Source organism: Neoarius graeffei, chromosome 11 (assembly GCF_027579695.1).
Source record: "Neoarius graeffei isolate fNeoGra1 chromosome 11, fNeoGra1.pri, whole genome shotgun sequence".
NCBI classification, from domain to species: Eukaryota; Metazoa; Chordata; class Actinopteri; order Siluriformes; family Ariidae; genus Neoarius; species Neoarius graeffei.
The window spans coordinates 68,021,151-68,046,379 of record NC_083579.1 but is presented as its reverse complement, the minus strand read 5'-3'; the positions used below and the strand labels follow the sequence as shown (position 1 = coordinate 68,046,379).

The 25,229-nt window shown below is 42.4% G+C and overlaps 1 protein-coding gene across 3 annotated transcripts in view; it reads right to left on the bottom strand.

The window, feature by feature from the left end:
• LOC132894596 (G patch domain-containing protein 2-like) overlaps window positions 1-24,875 on the bottom strand; it is a 66,229-nt gene extending 41,354 nt beyond the window's left edge. Inside the window, exons 1-3 of one of the 3 annotated variants that reach the window (XM_060934645.1) lie at window positions 24,829-24,875; window positions 16,680-17,429; window positions 2,075-2,136 (exon numbers count right to left, since the gene is read on the bottom strand). In XM_060934645.1, coding sequence (XP_060790628.1) covers window positions 2,075-2,136; window positions 16,680-17,416 — 799 coding nt within the window. In that variant the 5' untranslated portion in view covers window positions 17,417-17,429; window positions 24,829-24,875. Of the gene's footprint in view, window positions 1-2,074; window positions 2,137-16,679; window positions 17,430-24,701; window positions 24,790-24,828 lie in introns of those variants that run through there. The other 2 variants (XM_060934646.1, XM_060934644.1) reach the window with 2 other exon arrangements.
• Between the last annotated feature and the right edge of the window lie 354 nt (window positions 24,876-25,229).

The window sequence follows — 25,229 nt, the reverse complement described above, 5'->3', positions numbered from 1 at the left end:
AATGACCTGATATTTTGTGAGATATTACAGAAATAAACATATATCACAATGACCACATTTCAGAGGGAACTAAATTTCACCGATTTTATGAACTCGAAAGGCCGTCTAGCTTTAATATAAATTTACCATGATGTTTCTTGATTCCTGGCCTGCCTGCAATTATATCAATTAAGTGACTCGATGTTTCTTCCCAGTAAATAATTTCAGAAGAATCATAAAATTTCAATTACAGCTTCATGTGCCCTCTGTGTCGAATGATGTTAAGTGAAGTGCAACCTCAGTGCTGCTCCGGGGTCAACCAGGGGCTTAGTTGCAACCCTGTTCATAACTGAAGTGCAAAGGAGACGCCACCTCACACACACACACACACTCCCATTCCTAGACATGGCGGTCTCTATGGACCTGTCAGTCAGCGACACAGCGAGGCCATGCCTCTCACAGTCAAGGTGTAGTGACAACTGTTAAATCAGAGGATGCCTAGCACCTCCACACCTAATGAGATTAGCAAAGCCTTCAGCGCTCATTAGCACTACATGACAACCTCTCATTAGAACTGCATGGGCACGCGGTGAGTGCCACCCACAGCAATCAGGCTACACGGACACATTATCCTATTTGTTTTTCCTTGTTATGGTAAAGAACATTTTCTGGTATGATCAGTTTGGTTATACCGTAATACAGTATAATACAGTAAATCCTCTTGTAAGGCTGGTTTGGTTAAGGATTTGAAACACTATACATCGAGACACATTTGTATCATCATGTGTTTAAAACATAATAAATAAGTGTCCCAAAAAGCAATGTCTCTTTTTTTTTTTTTTTTTAATGGGGTTCTTCTTCACAGGTCAATCATTGACCTTGTGTCCATTTCCTAACCTTTGAGTACATCTCAGGCTTATAGTACTCACGTCCAGGACTAATTTTAAGGACTCATGACTCGACTTGGACTTGAGCACTGATGACTTGGACTCGGACTTTTTTCTTTATTTTTTGTAACATGCCATAATAATTTGGCATAAGATATTTATATCTGGGCGGCACGGTGGTGTAGTGGTTAGCGCTGTCGCCTCACAGCAAGAAGGTCCGGGTTCGAGCCCCGTGGCCGGCGAGGGCCTTTCTGTGCGGAGTCTGCATGTTCTCCCCGTGTCCGCGTGGGTTTCCTCCGGGTGCTCCGGTTTCCCCCACAGTCCAAAGACATGCAGGTTAGGTTAACTGGTGACTCTAAATTGACCGTAGGTGTGAATGTGAGTGTGAATGGTTGTCTGTGTCTATGTGTCAGCCCTGTGATAACCTGGCGACTTGTCCAGGGTGTACCCCGCCTTTCGCCTGTAGTCAGCTGGGATAGGCTCCAGCTTGCCTGCGACCCTGTAGAACAGGATAAAGCGGCTAGAGATAATGAGATGAGATATTTATATCTACATTAAGTTTTGTACTAATTTCGTGCAAGAGTGTCGCACCTGCGCGCCTTGGCGTGTGCATCAGGTGGACTCTCGCGCACGCGCCGGAAACGACTCGCACCTGCACAGGATTAAGGTGCAATCAGCGAGCCAATATAAAAACTGTGAAAACACACTTGCTTTGCGAAGTATTGAGTTGCGTTGCTGATACATTACCAAGCCTTATTTCCTTGTTTGGTTTCCTGATCCCTGATTTCCTGTTTCTCGTCTTTGATTCTGCCGAGTCTACGATAGCCTGTTTGTGCCTCGCTCGACCTATTGCCTGTTTCACTGTTTTACAATTTTGCATGCCGTTCTGGATTGTTTAACGTCTTCACTTGGATTAATAAACACACCTTCTGCATTTATATCCATCTCCCAACCATCTCTGACAGAATGCACATTCATACGTCATGTTCAGGAACAAACTAATGTTAATGGCGCAGTTGGAGTTTTGTTCTCGGACTCGACTCAAAAATTTTTTTAATGACTCGGACTTGAACACTGGGGACTCCAGACTGGACTCAGACTCGAGGTGTAGTGACTTGACTCCAACACTGGTACATCTACATGTGTATCTTGGAATCAAATTACATGCTTTCAAAACAGCATAATTTATCCAAGTACAGTATTCTTACCTTGTCTTCCCTCATCATTGGTGAAAAGACCAGGGTCACTGCTGCACACGCTGCTCGTCTCACTACAGGAAAACAGAGAACAAGATTTATCATCTAAACTTTCATTTAGCTCCCAGTATTATCATTTTTCCCTCCATTTTAATTAACAGGTCCATTAAACTGCACACATACGTACAGTAACAAAACATCTTTCAGGTTTTGACATTCATGTATATTTTTAAAGCGTCTTCAAAATCCGGTATGTAAATGGAATCAGATCAAATGTAGCAGACAAGGTCCTTGCTTTGGCTTTGGAGATCAAAAACGCAAAGACGCCAGGGAGGGGCAGGTACAGATGTGGATCGAAGCTCTTGAGTGACATGCCCAATCTAATTGAATATCCCTCCCTGTCAACTCCAATCTAATCTGCCCAGCCTTTTCTAAGGATGACAGCAATGCGCCAGATTTTTTTTTCCCCTCCCGCTTTCTCCGTCTGCTGAGAAGTGCTCATGCACAGAATGGACCTCAGGCCTCAGGACTTTGACTCGTGCAACAACTGGACAGCATCTGCTCTTCATGACACTGAGGCCTGGAGCAATAGCTCACAGTGGAAATCTGCAACAGATTCACTCCAACCTCAGGTTACTGACACTGAACAGTACTAAGCGGTGGCAGCTCATATGCACTGATCAAACAGTTACTTTGGTCATTTACTATAATGAAATGCATTTAAAAAGGTACAACGACAATCAGATTCCTTCAATCATTTGTTCAATATCAAAGTTTTGTTGTGGACAGGATCACAGTGAATCTGGAGCCTATCCCGGGAACACAGCCGAGGAATTTAGGACGACACACTCTGGTTGAGGTTCAGAGCTATCAGACAGATTTGTGTGTTAAAAACTGTTTAGTCAAATACAAAAACATTTCGAATGTTGTTGGACTTTGTAAGCGGTGGTGTAGTGGTTAGCACTGTCACCTCACAGCAAGAAGGTTCTGGGTTCGAGCCCAGTGGCCGACAGGGGCCTTTCTGTGTGGAGTTTGCATGTTCTCCCCGTGTCCGCGTGGGTTTCCTCCGGGTGCTCCGGTTTCCCCCACAGTCCAAAGACATGCAGGTTAGGCTAATTGGTGGCTCTAAATTGACCGTGAATGTGAGTGTGAATGGTTGTTTGTCTCTATGTATCAGCCCTGCAATGATCTGGCGACTTGTCCAGGGTGTACCCCGCCTTTCGCCCGTAGTCAGCTGGGATAGGCTCCAGCTTGCCTGCGACCCTGCACAGGATAAGCGGCTACAGATAATGGATGGATGGATCTTTAACAATCAACTAGTGCTATTCTTACAATTATTTCCTGCATGAAAAGCTTTTAAAATAAATCTCATGTCATATGTTTATGCTAATTAAACCTCCATACATTTGCACATTTTAGAAAACCAACAGTCATGTTATTTCAGATTAAATACACTTTTACAGAATAGTTGGTTGGCATATATATTTTTTTTTTTTTTTTTTTGGGGGGGGGGGGGGGTCTGTTTAATCAAGAAAATAGCATGTGCTGTTATAAAATGTTTCTGAGATCATTTTATAGTACAAATATCTAATACAAATCTAACAAGTGTTGCCAGGCAAAACAAACCTCGCCCGGCAGCACTTTTGATGAATATGAAGGAAGATCTCATCTCATCTCATTATCTCTAGCCGCTTTATCCTTCTACAGGGTCGCAGGCAAGCTGGAGCCTATCCCAGCTGACTACGGGCGAAAGGCGGGGTACACCCTGGACAAGTCGCCAGGTCATCACAGGGCCGACACATAGACACAGACAACCATTCACACTCACATTCACATCTACGGTCAATTTAGAGTCACCAGTTAACCTAACCTGCATGTCTTTGGACTGTGGGGGAAACCGGAGCACCCGGAGGAAACCCACGCGGACACGGGGAGAACATGCAAACTCCACACAGAAAGGCCCTCGCCGGCCCCGGGGCTCGAACCCAGGACCTTCTTGCTGTGAGGCGACAGCGCTAACCACTACACCACCGTGCCGCCCATGAAGGAAGATATCACAAAAAAAAAAAAATAGGTACCCTATGGGTCCATGTGGCTACTGCTTATAAATAAAATCGTTTTCTGATCCCATGTCCATACAGTAAATATAGCATATATATTTACTCTATGAAGCAGTAGCCACAAAAATGAAGCGCAATTCAAAAATGAACAATTAAAAAAAAAAAAATCACAGAAGTAAAATATACCAAGTGTCTGTACTTTATATTATTCTACTCTTACCTCTTACAGTTTTCGAAACTGAAACCTCCGAACCAAGGCTGACATACACACGCTGTCGCCATGACCCAAACTCTTATTTCCTGGAAATGGCCTGGTGCTAGAGCTCAGTGGAACGCACTTTCCCTCTGTAATAAGCCTAAACATGTCTGAAAGCGATTTCTTTAGTCTAGTCCATTTATTTCGAATGGTGAACCGAATTGTAGTCACTCACCAGCCGTTTTAATCAGAACACGTGTATGCGCATGCGCAGTGCGTGACTGTTACACTCTTACAGCATAATGACGTAGTGGCTAGCGTCTCTATATGAGGCAGTAAACACAACAAAAACGATTTTGACCTTTTTGGTGACCTTGACCAGACGACCCTCAAAATATTGGCGGTACTATTTGAGACCAATGCCCATCTATCCTGAAAGTTTCATGAAGATTGATCCAGCCGTTTTCCCGTAATATCATTAACAAAAAACCAAAGAAACCCGTCCGAAAACAATACCTCGCCCCCAGTGGACCCCGTCCCGGGCGAGGTAATTATGCATTTATCCATAAAAATTATGCGTTATTAAAAAGAAAATGATGTAATACATCATGTAATGTTATTTAACAAAGTATAATTAACAGTTATTCCACGAAATCGAGTCGCGCATGAGTCAGCTATAAGCCATGTACAACGAGATTGAGTAGGATAACTGCTTTATTCTGTCCACATTCACTGGATTGTGAGAAAAAGAGCATTTCTATTTTCATTTTTAGCAAATTCGATAAATAAAAACTTTATACAAAACCTCCGACAAAATCATTTCCACTTAGAATATAAACGCACCGGTGAAGTGACAGGAACAGTTTGTGAAAAATGCTATAATCATAATAATAATTTTTGAATATACATACATATATTTTACCGTAATACCATTAACAAAAAAACAAAGAAACCTGACCGAAAACAATACCTAACCCCCTAGTGGAATCCATCCCGGACGAGGTAATAATTATCAACATTTTGAGAAAACAGAGATGTAAATTTCATGACTATTGAGGTATTTCACCTGACGTCACAGGGTCACGTGACGCCCCGGTGTCCGCCATTTTGAACGTCAAGCTACATACTAACGCTGCAGACAGAGAGGGAGAACCAGCTTGAAAAAAAACGTGTTACAGACACCTAGAATAGATTAATTTGTCGGTAAGCACTCTATAAATAACCATGGTGTTTGCTTGTTGTGCTGTTGGCTGCCACAACAGACAGGGACAGCGTGCAGGACGCTCCTTTTACCCGTTTCTAGTGATGGGAATTTCGGCTCTTTTTCGGGAGCCGGCTCTCTTGGCTCTTCTTACTATAAAGAGCTGGCTCTTTCGGCTCCCAAACGGCTCCTGAGATTTTATTTTTGATTTAATTGCTGCAATTAACTAGTTAATTAATTACATTATTATTTATATTTTATCAATAGGATGTTTTCCATTTTATTTTTTAGTTTTTGTAGCCATTGTAAAGCTTTGTAAAGTATAGCAGTGTAACAATGTTCTAGCTATAGAAATAAAACTTACCAATTAATAAATTATTTTCTCACAAACATAATGCAAAACTGTGTTATATTACCAATATAAAATACACAGCTGATTTTCCCCTCCTCAGGTGCCTCACAGACTCGTCTCCCCTGCGCTCCACAGCTTTAAGCATTACACCAATTTTCCTATTTTCGCAGCTGTGAATGACATCAACCCCCCCAACCAAAAAAAGTAGGCGTACACCATGCTACTTTTTTTCCTTTGAATGGTAATAGACAACACAAAGACGCAATCGGACAGCAACTTTTTTTGTGAAAGTCTCTCTCTCTGAGGCACCTAAGGACAAAAAACTAATTCGGCTCCCCAACTCGGCTCCCACCGAAGAGCCGGCTCTTTGAACCGGATCGTTCGCGACCGACACATCACTACCGGTTTCCTACTGACCCAGACAAGAGGGCCAAATGGATTGCAGCTGTGAAGAGACAGGATTGGGAGCCAACAGAGTACTCCAGACTTTGCAGTGATCATTTCATTTCAGGTTAGTTTATCAGTTAACGCAATTTTGATAAAATATATAGCAAAAAGTAAATGGGTCAGTGTTTGTTAACCCATCTGAGCAGTGAAACAAGGCAGTGTTAATTTGTCTAGGGTTGCACGTAGCAGACATCAGACATAAAACGCAATAACAGAGGCTAGAAAGAAACGGGACACAGAAATAAATAAACAGGGCTCCATACCAAGGCTGGGTACAGTGTGTGTGATAAAAGACAGATCCAATTTAACACGAATCACAGCTTACTTTCTTGTTAAAATGTGCAAAGGTCTCCACCATCTCATACCGCCTTGCACTGAAGGACTTAAGCGTGCCGTCCAAAATGGCTGCGTCACGTGACTTGGTCACGTGGGTGAAATACCTCAATAGGTAATGTAGAAGCTAATATTTTTGGTTCTAAAAAATAAATGTGAAAATTAAAGGTTTAAAAGGAAATATATGTCATATGTCATAAGACAAAGTGAGATACACATAAGGAAATATGTTTTCAAGGATATATGACATGACACGACTGAGGCAATTGCTCGTTTTTAAATAATGCAATTCAAGTGATAAGAATTGCAAGCAGATAAAAATGCTGAAATAAATATGGTCCTGTTGCATTTTTACATTTTTAGTACGGCAATGGAAAACATACTGTTGATGCAATTTATCCAAAAAACTCAACGAATGAAATATTAACTTGGAATTCCTTGGCTTCCAGTAAGCTACAGAATTGACTTTAAAGCATTGCTGCTGGTGTACAAATCTCTAAATGGTACAGGGCCCAATTACCTCTCTGATATGTTGCAGCGGCCTAACCCAATCAGATCTACCAGATCGCAGCAGAAAAATTTACTGGTAAAACCTGTTGTTAAAACAAAGTGTGGTGAAGCAGCTTTTAGCTACTATGCAGTACAGCTATGGAACCAACTGCCAGAGGACATCAAAAATGCTCCTGCTGTTGGCAGCTTCAAATCTAGACTAAAGACCAAGCTGTTTTCAGATGCTTTCTGCTAAATTATTAATATTGCCATCTCTACATGTTTTAAACTCTTTACTTTTACAGTCTCTCCATGTTTTAAATTTTACTTAACTTTTATTCTATTTTATTCTGCTGGGTTTTTTTTTAATTGAACTTTTATCTCATTTTATTATTTTATTTCTACTATAGTTTAATTCTTATTAATTTTCTTCCCCATTTATTTTATGTAATTTTATTTTCTATTGTTTACTGTTTTGCTTTTACTTCTGTAAAGCACATTGAACTGCCACTGTGTATGAAATGTGCTATATAAATAAACTTGCCTTGCCTTGCCGTACATCAATAATATGTACAGTATATGTTTATATCAAAAATGATAAATATTAGTATTAATCCGGATAGCCCGAAATGTATAATCTGATATACAAGAACTTTTGTCAATTACTGCTTCACGCTACAGATCATGTGAGACAGAGCGGGTGAGCCTGGAGTCCAGGGAGGAGCTGACAGATGCATCTGCACCGCAGTTTGCAACTTGCTGATCAGAGTTGACCTTGACCATGAGGAGAGAGGTTGGTGTGGGTCACACACTTGCTGATGCAGGACTTCACCATATTGGGCGCCGGGCGGCCCAGTGTACCGGCACGCCATGCATCAGTAGAAGCAGATGGCCTCCGCACTGCCGCACCCTCACACACCCAGGAAGCAGATGTGGGAGGGGGAACGTAGTCTCAAGGGAAGAACACAGGCTTAGCCCAGCATTCCTGGATAAGCACATACATGTGTATCATCCCCCCCCCCAGCTGCCTCTGCCTCTGGAAAACAGGCTGAGCATCATCGCAGTGCTTCGAAGACGATGCCTACTGTTCATCCTGGCATTGCGAGACTCCTAATGAGAGTTAATCACTCTGTGAAGACAGCAGCATGAAGAACAAGTGCTTTCCTCATGGCAGAGTGCTGGCCTGGTCACACCCAGGAACACGTATGGCATTACAGAGGCTGTTTTATTAATTCATAACAAGGGAAATGAGTAGGTCAGGTGACTTTGGCTTTGAAACTATAAAGCAAAACAACTTCTCAACTGTCTACTATATATCATTAACGATTTCATTTCTAGTAAGTGATTATTAACAGCGGATCCGTGCAAGAAATCAAGCCGTTTTGGACACGAGCGCGTTTAAGTGATGAGCGTATCTTTTCGACTCCGAGTGAAACTCGATCTCTGTTGATGTGCTTAAATGTCAAAGCAGAGGAAGAAGTGTGCTGGTTTTGAAGAAGAATGATAGGTACAATATAAACAATTAATTAGGACTGCGCATTAAGTATTAAACATTATTAAAGGTGTAATGTGATGTTGCCTTGAGAGGCTCGCTGCCAATATGAAACGGTTTCCATTAAGTAGTCGCTAATTAATGCCATGCATTATTGAAAATAACATTTTTCTTTCAGCGTGTCGGAGCCTCCCTTCCCCCTCTAACATGACCTTCAGCGGGAGAACTTTTCAACCGAGTTTATCTGTCTCTGTCTTGCCTCGTGTTAAGTAGAACTATGCATCAACAAATACAAAGATGAATAATACATGCTCAAACAACGCTCATACTGACATTTGATTCATCATCTAAATTCCTGCACGCAGCCCAGGACCTCTAGGAAGACGTCTCACCAACAGCTTGCTTTAAATGAGCTAATCTCTTCCCCCTTCTTGCCTCGTTGCCTACATACATCCTGGGGAGGTGAACCCAAAACACATTTCTGAGACAGGGTGTAATCAATAGGATATAATCCCACCCTCTTGAGACCAATAGGCCAGTTTGGGGTGAGATTACTGTGCATTGAGCACTGGTTTATTCTACACTCCAGAACAAAGACGGAAAACTAGGAGGGGTGTTTCACTGATAACACAGAGACCCATTCCGACACCATGCCCTCTTCGAGAAGTGTCTCATTAAAAGGGTCTTCCAGCCTCCCTCAGCATAGATAATTGGATTAGTCTCAGGGATTTGTGAAAATGAACTTGGGGTAGTTGGAATACAATCCCAAACTCCTTGCCTACTTTCCCAAATCAAAATTATTGCAGTAATCACAAGTGGAAGCAGCTACAGAACAGAAAATTGATAATGCAACGGATATTAGCATCTAACTCGTGAATGAGGAAGCTTTAGTGCTGAAAGAATGATTGAATGAATAAATAAATAAAATACTTTATGCTTGCTTTTCAGACTTACTGGTCAATTTGAGCATTTGTTTAGCTAAGCAAAATAACCAATATCAGACGCTCGCTGGCCGTGCTGTGAACATTGTCCATGCAGACGCTCATCTAAGTTTCCAAATCTGTCATTGCTTCACTCTTGAATATTTTCTATCATGAATACTATCATGGGGCAGCACGGTGGTGCAGTGGTTAGCGCTGTCGCCTCACAGCAAGAAGGTCCGGGTTCGAGCCCCGGGGCTGGCGAGGGCCTTTCTGTGTGGAGTTTGCATGTTCTCCCCGTGGGTTTCCTCCGGGTGCTCCGGTTTCCCCCACAGTCCAAAGACATGCAGGTTAGGTTAACTGGTGACTCTAAATTGACCGTAGGTGTGAATGTGAATGGTTGTCTGTGTCTATGTGTCAGCCCTGTGATGACCTGGCGACTTGTCCAGGGTGTACCCCGCCTTTCACCCGTAGTCAGCTGGGATAGGCTCCAGCTTGCCTGCGACCCTGTAGAAGGATAAAGCGGCTAGAGATAATGAGATGAGATGAATACTATCATTAAAAAGCTTATAATTTTTGTGTTCCAAAGAAATTTCTCATTAAGATCTGTTCAGTACTTTAGGAGTAACGGCAAGTTGAAGTTGGTACAACTTCAGAGTGCACGCTCTACTCACATGACGTCGGGAAACTGCCGGTGCTTTTCTTTTTGAGTCACGGGAAAGCGGTCAGGCTCTTTCTCTCTCTCCTGATTGGTTTCCAACTGGATTACTCGTGAATATCAATCAGATAACTTTTATAGGGATGTTCTCTCGCTCTCACTGTTTCTGATAAATTATTCAGCAAAATTTTCCGTCAGCTAGTTTTGACGTTCACGGGAGACTTCGAAGTGAGTTTTCAGAGCTTTACCTACTTATTTTTTCAAATCAAACTGATTCATGTAAAGAAATAACTATTTTATATTTAAAATATTAAATATATTATATAATATAACTGGAGTTGTTTTGATGAAAAATATTGAGAGCTTAGTGCTCAGAATGATATTTTAAAAAACCAGAAGTCAGAAACGCGAGTGTCAATTTCAATTCAGTTAATTGGAGTTGTTTACTGGATGTGGATCACACAGGTTTTTTTTCAAGGTTTGCCTTGAAAGCTGTGAATATTATCATTTACATTCTTTAATATAAAAACACTAGTAGGTCCTAATTTTGAGAAACACAAAGGCCTATAGAGCACAAAAAGGGTATTATAAATAATCTTTTATTACTTTTTTATTGAGTGTACCGATTTAACGGTTTTACCTAATTACCATAATTTGTTTTTACTAATTTTTCAAACTTTGTATTCAGTATACAACCATTTATGTGCTGCCAATTTCCATGCAAATATCTTGAAAAATAAAGAAAAGTTATGAAGAAAAAAAACATTTGATCTCATTGGTTAATGAGGCCCATTTTGGACCATGTGATCCTCATACAGAATATTACGGCACTTTTCTAAAAACTAAGCCATTTTTTCTATCTTTGATTTGTAATATTTCAAGAACAGATAAACATATTTTAATTCTGTAAAAAAAAAGTATGTTGTTCTGCATTCAATTCTGAATTCAATGAGTGCAGTTTCAAGCATTTTAGATTACACTTGACTTTTCACCTGATACCTGATATGCCTCAGAATCTGAATGAGCGTGCGTAATTTTTAATAACGACATGGATGCCATTAAATATGGTGCAGACTTCAGGAAAATAAAAAAATTAAAAAATCATCATCAACCTCTGCAGGCTCAGCTCGTTGTCATACAAAAAATAAATAAATAAAAATAAAAAATATGTAACTGTGCCTTTCTCAAAATAAGCTTATGTTGCAATTTTAAAATTGACTTTCTTAAGGGAAAATTTTCACAATCTTTGTCCTAGATATATTTAGCTAAAAATTTATGAATTAATTCATTAATCTTTAGTAACCACTTTATCCTTTAATCATATCCGAAGACTATTCTAGCAAAACCGGGCACCGATCCATCGCATAAAAACACACCTTACTGAAGATGATTCACATTGAAATGTGACTGTAATTCTCCTCAATTAAGGCGGGGTCGCTGTGTGCTGGAGATACAGTGCCGGTGAGTGTGTGTGTGTACCCACAGGTGAGGCCTTCCAGCCAGGGCAGACTGAACACCAGGTGGTGCACCATGCACTGGGCCCAAAGCCGGTCTAATCAAGGATGTACGGCCCAGCTGGAGCTGCCAACAGATGCTTCACGCACACTTGGATTGGTTTAAGGAAAGTCTGGACAATGTCTGTGCGCTCGGGCCAAGAGGGAAGATGAGCTGTAACTCACATACACCACATGCTTAAAACTAACATCTGGCCTCACTGTGTGTGTGTGAGAGAGAGAGAGAGAGAGAGAGAGAGAGAGAGAGAGAGAGAGAGAGAGAGAGAGAGTGTGTGTGTGTGTGTGTGTGTGTGTGTGTGTGTGTGTGTGTGTGTGTGAGAGAGAGAGAGATGACCCTAAGGGTAGAGCTGTTATTTGCATTTTAAAATGCATTAACTATCCTGTTCAACTTCATCCCTGTGACTTTCAAGACACCCATCCTTGTCCAGTTCTGATTGTGATTCAGACAAGCTTTAAATTCCAACGTCATTAAAGCACTTCTCTGCAACGCTCCCATCCAATCCAAGTACATGGCCATCAGGCATGAGGGGCACAAGTGTAAGTGAGAAATGATTGACAGGGCAACACAGTGTTCCCATTTATTTCTTCTCCGGAGCTGTTTTCTGTCATGAGGCGTATTGATTTTTCCATAAAATAAGAAAACAAGCACCATCGAGAGGCCACGTGGGGTCAGCACAAATTAAAGTAGAAGATGTAAAGCCGGCTGTCGGCCCATTATTGGCTGACGCTGACGCTTCACTCTGTCCTTTAAACCAACCCACAGATAATTACATCATCATGGATCTGAGGAAGGGCTACGGATGGAGCGGAGGTCTGAGTGTGGGATAGAGGGGAGAAGAAGTAGTGAGATATATTGTCTATTATTATACATACAGGACACTTTTTCGATGGAATAAAAACATGTATTCTATTCCCTTCTAGCAGGTTTAATAGCATGCGGTATCGTTAGCATATCGCTTATCCTACGTGTATTACATCACTCTACCCATTACATTACAGGCATTTAGTGGATGCTCTTATTCAGAGCAATGTACAACATTCCCAGAGCAGCCTGGGGAGCAGTTGAGGGTTAGGTGCCTTGCTCAAGGGCACTTCAGCCATTCCTGCTGGTTCAGAGAATCGAACCGGCAACCTTTTGCTCCCAAAGCTGCTTCTCTAACCATTAGGATCATTAGGAGAATGAGTGTTGAATATGGTTTACGATATTGCATGGTTGTCAAGACAACATGACGTCACGTGTCGGAGCTGATGCAAATATTCGACGAGAAAGTTTTCTGCTGCGCATGCGCCCAAGCATTTCTGTGTTTGCCAGGAAAAAGAAAGACACCTTGAACACCCGAAAGGCTACCAAAACTTCATTATATATTCTTCACGCATATTTACAAGAGAAAAAAACATACCAACGGACATCGAAAAACTGGAAAAGAGCCACATCGGAGATGTAAAACTTGTACGCTAGCGAGCGACTGTGACAATTTGTAAACAGACATAGCCACCAGGTTTGCTTTGTTAAATACGGAAGATTTTGAGAGAATTTTGAAAGAGAAAGATGTGCTGAACAACTGAAAGGAATGTATTATAATAATAATAATAATAATAATAATAGGCGGCACGGTGGTGTAGTGGTTAGCGCTGTCGCCTCACAGCAAGAAGGTCCGGGTTTGAGCCCCGTGGCCGGCGAGGGCCTTTCTGTGCGGAGTTTGCATGTTCTCCCCGTGTCCGCGTGGGTTTCCTTCGGGTGCTCCGGTTTCCCCCACAGTCCAAAGACATGCAGGTTAGGTTAACTGGTGACTCTAAATTGACCGTAGGTGTGAATGTGAGTGTGAATGGTTGTCTGTGTCTATGTGTCAGCCCTGTGATGACCTGGCGACTTGTCCAGGGTGTACCCCGCCTTTCGCCCGTAGTCAGCTGGGATAGGCTCCAGCTTGCCTGCGACCCTGTAGAACAGGATAAAGCGGCTAGAGATCATGAGATGAGATAATAATAATAATAATAATGCCTGGCTTTGGTTTCATGGTATATCAGATATATTCCATTCAGCTACTCGTCTTCGACTCGTTCAATATCATGCTAGCTGAATGGAATATATCTGATATACCACTCAATGCCAGCCAACATTATTTAAACGTTACATACTGATGGAAAAAGCAGCACCTAACATACAAGTAAATTCCTGTAATAATAAGTTTAAAAACCCTAAAACATACAACAGTATTTACATTCTGTTACATTTATTACTAAATAGTTTTCCAAGACAAATTCACCTTACTGTAATCCCAGACATAATATCACACATCACTCTTTCCTCCTTCAGTGACAGATTGCGCTTCAGCCATCTCTGAAGTTCCTACCAGCCCGAGTTAAGTAAATTGAGGGTCTCCACTGACACAGAAGTAATTCACTGAGTCAAAGTCAATCGTCAGACATTTGTGTGATACACATCATCCTCGATACTGCAGGTGGGAGACTCAGCGATCCACTTCATCTCAAATTTAATTAACTTGGATTCTATTAAAACTTCATTTCTCACTGATCAATACAATACCAAACATCTTATTCGTAATTTTAGAGAAGAGGCATCCTAAGCTAATTGTAGCTTTGAGGCAACAAGCAACAGCAAATTCCCTCGACTGAGAATCACCACAGCAACAGAGGACTACATGCCTCATGGCCTTCATTTTTAATACCTATCCAGATGATGAATTGATGCCTGTATGAATTATGGTGCAATGAGGCCACACTGACTATTGACAGTGAGATTTAGGGAAGCATCTAGATTGTTTTAAATGTCTTCACTTTTGTGATCGCTGCCAGAGTTGTTATGAAGCTTAATCACTAAAATGAACGAAGGGGGAAAGAAAAAAAAAAAACACTTCTGCTGTGTAAAATTATTCTGAGTCTCTCTCTCTCTCTCATTATCTGTAGCCGCTTTATCCTGTTCTACAGGGTCGCAGGCAAGCTGGAGCCTATCCCAGCTGACTACGGGCGAAAGGCGGGGTACACCCTGGACAAGTCGCCAGGTCATCACAGGGCTGACACATAGACACAGACAACCATTCACACTCACATTCACACCTACGGTCAATTTAGAGTCACCAGTTAACCTAACCTGCATGTCTTTGGACTGTGGGGGAAACCGGAGCACCCGGAGGAAACCCACGCGGACACGGGGAGAACATGCAAGCTCCGCACAGAAAGGCCCTCGCCGGCCACGGGGCTCGAACGCGGACCTTCTTGCTGTGAGGCGACAGCGCTAACCACTACACCACCGTGCCACCCTCACCATAAGCCTTTATATGAATTTTGTCTCACTTGTTTGTTTTATGTCTTTTGCATTATAGAAACTGGTTTAGATTTCCAAGCATACAGTTTCCTTTAAAAAAAAAACATTGTAAGAATCATTGTATGCTGTTAAACAGTGTCGTAGTCGAGTCACTAAACTTCGAGTCCAGTCTCGAGTCCCCAGTGTTCAAGTCCGAGTCAAGTTCAACCATGAAAAAAAATTTCGACTCGAGTCCGAGTCCAACACTCCAACCGCACGATTTGATGGTGGCTGTTTTAACGCTATTAACATTAGTTTGTTCCTGAACATGATGTATGAACAGGTGAATGTGCTTCTCTTTGTCAGGGAGTGTAAAGTATTCTGTCAGAGATGGTTGGGAGATGGATGTAAATGCAGAAGGTGTGTTTATTAATCCAAGTGAAGACGGTAAACAATCCAGAACGGCAGGCAAAATTGTAAAACAGTGAAACAGGCGATAGGTCGAGCGAGGCACAAACAGGATATTGTAGACTCAGCAGACTCAAAGACGAGAAACAGGAAATCAGGAAACCAAACAAGAAAATAAGGCTCAGTAATGTATCAGCAATGCAACTCAATACTTCGCAAAGTACAGTAAGTGCGTTTTCATAGTTTTTATATAGACGCACTGATTGCGTAAACTTAACCCTGTGCAGGTGCGAGTCGTTTACAGCACGTGTGAGAGTCCACTTGGCACGTGTGCTGTCCGGAGTGTGCCCGAGAGTTTATGTGATGCACGCGCCAAGGCGCGCAGATGTGACACTCTTGCACGAAATTAGTACAAAAATTAATGTAGATATAAATATCTTATGCCAAGTTATTATGGCATGCTACAAAAAAATAAAGAAAAAATCAGAGTCTGAGTCATCAGTGCTCAAGTCCAAGTCAAGTCACGAGTCCTTAAAATTAGGGCACGAGTCGGACTCGAGTACCACAAGCCTGCTGTTAAAAAATAAACCACTTTTAAGATTAAAAAATTAAAAAAGGTGAGACAGCTCAAATCTCCATGTTTAAACAGCCTACCTGTCAATTTCCTTTTATAACTGCTGAATTATTATTAATTTTTTTTTACTGTTTATTGCACTTCCATCCATTATCTCTAGCCGCTTATCCTGTTCTACAGGGTCGCAGGCAAGCTGGAGCCTATCCCAGCTGACTATGGGTGAAAGGCGGGGTACACCCTGGACAAGCCGCCAGGTCATCACAGGGCTGACACATAGACACAGACAACCATTCACACTCACATTCACACCTACGGTCAATTTAGAGTCACCAGTTAACCTAACCTGCATGTCTTTGGACTGTGGGGGAAACCGGAGCACCCGGAGGAAACCCACGCGGACACGGGGAGAACATGAAAACTCCACACAGAAAGGCCCTCGCCGGCCACGGGGCTCGAACCCAGACCTTCTTGCTGTGAGGCGACAGTGCTAACCACTACACCACCGGTTTACTGCACTGAATAGTACATTTTTGATATTTTCATTCATATTCATTCATCTTCAGTAACTGCTTTATTTATCCTGGTCAGGGTCACAGTACTGTCGATGATACTACTATTTTTGTTTACTTTCTTTGCTTCAGTGTATCAGGGGATATTCTTGGGGGGGGGGGTTCGTAATCTAATTTCAAATTTTTTATATTTTCAAAATACCATTCTGACATGTTCTCATCCGACGCCTCTTTCTTCTCTTTGGCCTGGCGCAGGATCTTGTCTTTCCAGCACTCTTGAGACAGGCCTCCGACTCCAGTCCCCACAGAGCCGCCGTCCTGCTTCGACCAACCCCCGGAGCGCTTCTTCAGCCGGATCAGTCTCTGCTTCTTATAGGACCTCTGATGATGATGATGATGGTGGTGGTGATGGTGGTGGTGATGGTGGTGATGGTGATGACAGTGACGATGGGTTTGTTCACCTCTGTCCAATCCACACACTCTAAATCTCTGCTGCATGTTAACATTTACGTTTGGCGGCATGCGTTTGACTTTGCGGCGTCTGCGCAGAGGTCTTCCTGGTGTGTTCTCTGTGAACGAGTCTGACTCTGGCCAGGAGTGCTGTCTGGTCCGGAAGGACAGTGATGACGGAGTCCAGCGCTTGACGATCAGCGTGTCATCAGAATCACTGTGGTTCATAGGACCTGCTGCTATGGCCACAGCTCCTGCAGCACCGTGTCTCTGTTCTCTTGCAAAGGCTTCATCCAGGCTGGACTCGGACGCTTCGCTGAGGCAGAGGCTGTGCTCAAAATCACAGCGTCGTTTGCGGCCCCTCCGCCTGCGAACCTGGCGCCGGTGCTGCAGCGGCCGAAGTACCATCTCCTGCCACAGATCATCTAGCTCGGCCTGCTCCGAGGTCTGCTCCAGCGCAGACACCAGGTCCTGTACCAGCTCCTCCATATCTGTAACCCTACTGGCAAAACAAAATGAGTGTTACTGCAATACTCAATTTATACATTCCTCATTTAGATGTTTTCACACCTGGAAATATTGTTAAGAAGCACCATACATACAACAAGGCATTCTTCTCCACACACTGACGCATGGCAGGGTTTGTATGAATTATGTTCTAGCCTCCTGTCTGTAACATTAGAACACCAGTAGAATGCTAATAGAACGCTGCTTTTACAGTCAAATAAGTGTGGTTAGTTTCGCAGATGTTCCTTCTTCATTACACCAAATAATATTGTATAGTCAAAAGTATGTGAACACACAACCATCCTACCCATATGTACCCATTCCAAAAGAGAACCATGGGCATGAACATGGAGTTGGTCCTCCTTTTATGTTATATTAGTATAAATACAGAGGTGATGATAGGAAATCGCACGCTCTGATTGGTCGAGAGATTCAGACTATTTCTCAATAATCACCTCAAGCAACTTGGCAAAATGGCGGCCAAGTGCTAAGAGAGGAAGAATTACAAATTCATTCATTCATTCATTCATTATCTCTGGCCGCTTTATCCTTCTACAGGGTTGCAGGCAAGCTGGAGCCTATCCCAGCTGACTACGGGCGAAAGGCGGGGTACACCCTGGACAAGTCGCCAGGTCATCACAGGGCTGACACATACAGACAACCATTCACACTCACATTCACACCTACGGTCAATTTAGAGTCACCAGTTAACCTAACCTGCATGTCTTTGGACTGTGGGGGAAACCGGAGCACCCGGAGGAAACCCACGCGGACACGGGGAGAACATGCAAACTCCACACAGAAAGGCCCTCGCCGGCCCCGGGGCTCGAACCCAGGACCTTCTTGCTGTGAGGCGACAGCGCTAACCACTACACCACCGTGCCGCCCAGAATTACAAATTATGAAAGAAAATGCTGTTTCTAAAAGCACTCAAGATGCTACGAAGTTTGGTCTAAAACGATTCAAAGTTAAGGTGGAATTGGGATTTATTTTATCTGTTTCAAAACAAAGTAATTTATGTGACTCGGTGTAGACAAGTGACACACATCTGCGCACATGCTGCAAAACTGCACGCATTACATTTGCATGCTGCTTTTAAAGACTGAAATAAATTGTTTTGTTAATATGATTTTTTAAAGTAATCACCTGTTTATTTATACTAAAACAATTTTCTGCCTCAGTTATTATTCACTTCACTTTTAGTGAATAATTGTTAAATAACCTCTGCTTTTATGGGAAGGCTTTCCACTAGATTTTGGAACGTCACTGTTGGGATTTGTACCCATTCAGCCAGAACAGCATTAGTGAAGTTGGGCACTGATGTCAAGTGAGATGGCCTGGTGTGCAGTCTGCGTTCCAGTTCATCCCAAAGGTGGTGAGCGGGGTTGAGATCAGAGATCAGTGCTCAGCCCACTCAAGTTCTTCCACTCCAATCTTGGCAAACCATGTCTTTACGGAGCTCGCTTTGAGGCGTTTCAATGAATCGTGACACATATCTCTTGGCCCCTTAGTTCCAGTGAAGGGAAATTGTAAAGGTACAGTATACAAAGACATCTAAGACAATTGTGTGCAAAATTTGCAGCTTCAATTTTGAGAAGGCCCAAGGTTTCGACGTACGCCTGGCCATGTAGTATGTGTAGGGGTCTCTGGCAATCAGTTACTTTCATTTATACACTACCGTTCAAAAGTTTGGGGTCACTTTGAAATGTCCTTATTTTTGAAAGAAAAGCACTGTTCTTTTCAATGACGACCACTTTAAACTAATCAGAAATACACTCTATACATTGCTAATGTGGTAAATGACTATTCTAGCTGTAAATGTCTGGTTTTTGGTGCAATATCTCCATAGGTGTATAGAGGCCCATTTCCAGCAACTATCACTCCAGTGTTCTAATGGTACAATGTGTTTGCTCATTGCCTCAGAAGGCTAATGGATGATTAGAAAACCCTTGTACAATCATGTTAGCACAGCTGAAAACAGTTGAGCTCTTTAGAGAAGCTATAAAACTGACCTTCCTTTGAGCAGATTGAGGCTACGTTTACATTAGACCGTATCTGTCTCGTTTTCTTCGCGGATGCACTGTCCGTTTACATTAAACCCCCTGGAAAAGCCAGGAAACGGGAATCCGCCAGCGTCCACGTATTCAATCCAGATCGTGTCAGCTCCGGTGCTGTGTAAACATTGAGAATACGCGAATACGCTGTGCTGAGCTCTAGCTGGCGTCTCATTGGACAACGTCACTGTGACATCCACCTTCCTGATTCGCTGGCGTTGGTCATGTGAGGCGACTGCTGAAAAACGGCGCGGACTTCCGCCTTGTATCACCTTTCATTAAAGAGTATAAAAGTATGAAAATACTGCAAATCACACATGGACTGGCCATTGGGAGTAGCGGGAGTTTTCCCAGTGGTTCAGTGTGGGCCGGCGGAGAAAAAAAAAAAACAGTTGCGCGCTGGCCTTTAATATGATAAGCAATGTTAACAGTTTCTTTAAGAAACTGTTAACATTGCATATTACAGTTAACATTGCTTATTACAGTTGCGCGCTGGCCTTCAATATGATAAGCAATGTTAACAGTTTCTTAAAGAAACTGTTAACATTGCTTATCATATTAAAGGCCAGCGCGCAACTGTTTTTTTTTTTTTCTCCGCCAGCCCACACTGAACCACCGGCCCACCGGGAAAACTCCCGCTGGCCAGTCCGTGTGTGCTGCAAATACTGATGTAAATACTGCCCATTGTGTAGTTATGATTGTCTTTAGGCTTGCCATCCTTCCACTTGCAAGTAATAAGTGATATGCGCTGGGATCTCACACACAGCGGCTCAGTCCTGAATCGTGGCTTGTGCACTTCACTCGCGCGCTGTGTGAGCTGCGCAGGGCCGGAGTGCACACCCTCCAGAGGGCACTCGCTGTTCAGGGCGGAGTGATTTGGAGCGCAGGATGCCTGCGGAGCCAAGCGTATCCGTGTATTAGGCTTGCCATCCTTCTACTTGCAAGTGATGAGCCTTGCGCGGCTTGCCATCCTTCTACTTGCAAGTGGTGAGCCTTGCGCATGCCCTAAATGCACTGGGATCATGTTACGCGCCGTCTGAAATGCACTGGGATCATGTTACGCGCCGTCTAAAGTCATGTGATTAGCGTATCCGCGTATTGGCGTTGCTGTGTGCACGGCTAACGGTTTTAGTGTAAACGCGAATGGTTTTAAGAACGTTAATCTGATGATCCGCTGATTCGACGTAATGTAAACGTAGCCTAAAGTCATGTGATTAGCGTATCCGCGTATTGGTGTTGCTGTGTGCACGGCTAACGGTTTTAGTGTAAACGCGAATCGTTTTAAGAATGTTAATCTGATGATCCGCTGATTCGACGTAATGTAAACGTAGCCTGAGTTTCTGGAGCATCACATTTGTGGGGTCGATTAAATGCTCAAAATGGCCAGAAAAATGTCTTGACTATATTTTCTATTCCTTTTACAACTTATGGTGGTAAATAAAAGTGTGACTTTTCATGGAAAACACAAAATTGTCTGGGTGACCCCAAACTTTTGAACGGTAGTGTACAATGTCAAAAAGGTCCTGTTCAATATAAAATCTTTAAAAATATGTCAGGCAAAAGGGGAAAAAAAAGAAAGCCTAATAAATAAATTCTGCCACAAAATTGAGTCATTTGTTAAGTCATTTGGCCATTCTTCATTTAGGGATACCACGATCACTGCCTGGAATGAACTACCAAGTCAGTTGCAGTCCATAACTGTTTGACATAGGTTTAAACCCAGTGTGGGTGGCACGGTGGTGCAGTGGTTAGCACTGTCGCCTCACAGCAAGAAGGTTCTGGGTTTGAGCCCAGTAGCCGACGAGGCCCTTTCTGTGTGCAGTTTGCAATGTTCTCTCCGTGTCTGTGTGGGTTTCCTCCGGGTGCTCCGATTTCCCCCACAGTCCAAAGACATTCAGCTAGGTTAATTGGTGGCTCTAAATTGACCGCGAGTGTGAATGGTTGTTTGTCTCTATGTGGATGACTTGTCCAGGGTGTACTAGGCTCCAGCTTGCTCGTGACCCTGCACAGGATAAGCAGCTACAGATAATGGATGATTGGATAGATAAATCCAACGTCAAGAATTCATTTGATCAATTTTATCAGCATTCACAAAATCCTTTTATTATATCCTACGTAGTTAACCTTCTACTTCATGCCATATTTTATTTTGTACACCTTCTAGATCCCCCACCCCTTTTTTTTTAATCGCCCCTTTTTTGGCACTTGATACACTTGGACCACAATGGAAATAAGTGCTTACACTTTATTGCACTATCCATGTATTCTAATGTTCACTACCACTTGTATTTTATACATTATTTTACGAAATAAACTCATCATCATCATCATCATCATCTTATCTGATCTGATGAATGAATTAATGATTATATATATGGGGTTAATGAAAATTATGTTAACACTAATGGACTATTTTTCTTCTCCTGAATGTGTGGTGCGCCGTGACCGCTACTGGCGTAATTGGGCCCTATTTTTTTGACACCCCAACAGTGACATCAGACGTCTCCTTACAGATGGTGCAGCAGTATGCCATTGATGAACTTCCACTACAGATCTGATTGGTGGGGTATTTCCAACAGGATGGCGCACTGCCGCATTTTGGCCGTACTGTTCGTGCTAACCTCGACCATACATTTCCAGGTCGATGGATAGGTCATGGTGGACAGGTCATGGTGAACCATTGCCGTGGCCTCCACACTCCCCTGATTTGACATCCTGTGATTTCTGGTTATGGGGTATGGTGAAGGAGCACGTGTATAGCAGGAAAGTTCATGATATCAATGACCTCAAGGACAGAATAAGAACTGTGGTATCATCTATTCCTCAGGAAATGTGTGTCCGGGCTTTAAACAGTACTATTGCTTGCTGGGTTTTGAGTGTTGAACACGATGGCAAACAAGTTGAGACTGTCCTGTAAATCATCTTGCACACATGATGTAGGTTCTGCGAATAAATGGCTTCTATCATTTAAGTGTTAACATAATTTAGACTAACCCTGGATGTGTGTGTGTAATTTTATATATATATATATATATATATATATATATATATATATATATACACACACACACACACTTGTGTGTAATATATATGGTACTTGAAAGTTTGTGAACCCTTTAGAATTTTCTACATTTCTGCATAAATATGACCTAAAACATCTTCAGATTTTCACACAAGTCCTAAAAGTAGATAAAGAGAACCCAGTTAAACAAATGAGACAAAAATATTAGACTCAGTCATTTATTTATTGAGGAAAATGATCCAATATTGCATATCTGTGAGCGGCAAAAGTATGTGAACCTTTGCTTTCAGTATCTGGTGTGACCCCCTTGTGCAGCAATAACTGCAACTAAACGTTTCCGGTAACTGTTGATCAGTCCTGCACACCGGCTTGGAGGAATTTTAGCCCATTCCTCCGTACAGAACAGCTTCAACTCTGGGATGTTGGTGGGTTTCCTCACATGAACTGCTCGCTTCAGGTCCTTCCACAACATTTCGATTGGATTAAGGTCAGGACTTTGACTTGGCCATTCCAAAACATTAACTTTATTCTTCTTTAACCATTCTTTTGTAGAACGACTTGTGTGCTTAGGGTCGTTGTCTTGCTGCATGACCCACCTTCTCTTGAAATTCAGTTCATGGACAGATGTCCTGACATTTTCCTTTAGAATTCGCTGGTTTAATTCAGAATTCGTTGTTCCATCAATGATGGCAAGCCGTCCTGGCCCAGATGCAGCAAAACAGGCCCAAACTATGATACTACCACCACCATGTTTCACAGATGGGATAAGGTTCTTATGCTGGAATGCAGTGTTTTCCTTTCTCCAAACATAATGTTTCTCATTTAAACCAAAAAGTTCTATTTTGGTCTAATCCGTCCACAAAACATTTTTCCAATAGCCTTCTGGCTTGTCCACTTGATCTTTAGCAAACCGCAGACAAGCAGCAATGTTCTTTTTGGAGAGCAGTGGCTTTCTCCTTGCAACCCTGCCATGCACACCATTGTTGTTCAGTGTTCTCCTGATGGTGGACTCATGAACATTAACATTAGCCAATGTGAGAGAGGCCTTCAGTTGCTTAGAAGTTACCCTGGGGTCCTTTGTGACCTCGCTAACTATTACACGCCTTGCTCTTGGAGTGATCTTTGTTGGTCGACCACTCCTGGGGAGGGTAGCAATGGTCTTGAATTTCCTCCATTTGTACACAATCTGTCTGACTGTGGATTGGTGGAGTCCAAACTCTTTAGACATGGTTTTGTAACCTTTTCCAGCCTGATGAGCATCAACAACGCTTTTTTCTGAGGTCCTCAGAAACCTCCTTTGTTCGTGCTATGTGTTGTGAAGATCAGACTTTGATAGATCCCTGTTCTTTAAATAAAACAGGGTGCCCACTCACACCTGATTATCATCCCATTGATTGAAAACACCTGACTCTAATTTCACCTTCAAATTAACTGCTAATCCTAGATGTTCACATACTTTTGCCACTCACAGATATGTAATCTTGGATCATTTTCCTCAATAAATAAATGACCAAGTGTAATATCTGTGTCTCATTTGTTTAACTGGGTTCTCTTTATCTACTTTTAGGACTTGTGTGAAAATCTGATGATGTTTTAGGTCATATATAAAAAAATATGGAAAATTCTAAAGGGTTCACAAACTTTCAAGCACCACTGTGGAGATATATATATATATAAGGTTTGGGACATTTTTATCCATGTTTGCACTTCAGTTGCATTGCTGTATCCCATCAACTGTTTCTCCACAGACAGAGATGCAGCATGCGGAGCTCTGTGCTGCACCAGGCATGGATGACGTATAGCTATGACGTCATGCACCCTCAGTCCAAGAGCACAACAAAAGCACGCCGCATATAGATTACATAACACTGATGCCCTTCAGCAGGGATCGCTTACAAACGCAAAAATATATCTATCTGACATCTGCAGACTGCATCGGTCTCTACATTCATGTCATTCCGCAAAAAGATTCATCTCGTTTTCCACCAAAATGAGAGAAACGTGAGCGATTCATTGCTTGCATTTTTTTTTTCCAACATAAAGACAAAAACAGCTGCTTGGTCCTGTAGGACTGAGTGCTTCAGCTCACACTATCAGGGTCTGCATCAATAATAATCATAATCATAATAACAACAATACGTGATAGATTATAAATGCCACTGTCCCACACTAAAAGGTTACAAACACTGACCTGAAATAAACTCATCAGCTGTCAACAGTCAACCACAAACCTTATTACACTCTTTAAAGGCTGTTAAAATAATCCTAAAACTGTTATTTTTCATAAAACGTAAAGCACCGCGTTGTTTATCACTCACCGTCGCAGTTCCTGCTTTTTGTTTTGACAGTTGAAAGCACGGAGGGCGCTTCCGCCCCGCCGATGATGTCACTTCCGCCTCTCGCCATTTCAAAACCCTTCCATCGAGTATTATGTTTGCAATGAAAATGAACTGATGAAAACTTAAACCTCTTCAGGTTACATTATTACCTCAAACGATATTGTTCAAGGGGGGGGTCAAGAACATGCACTTTAATGCCTCGACGTTTTCTATTTTCAATTCAATTTAGTTTCAGTTTAACAGAAATCTGCATGTAATGTGTGCATCATGATCCAGAGGTGATAATGTCAACTCTCGGAAATAGTACGAGGAAGAAACCTAAGTTGAGAGGAACCAGATTCAAAAGGGAGCCCACTCTCTTCTAGTTGACGGTGGTGTAG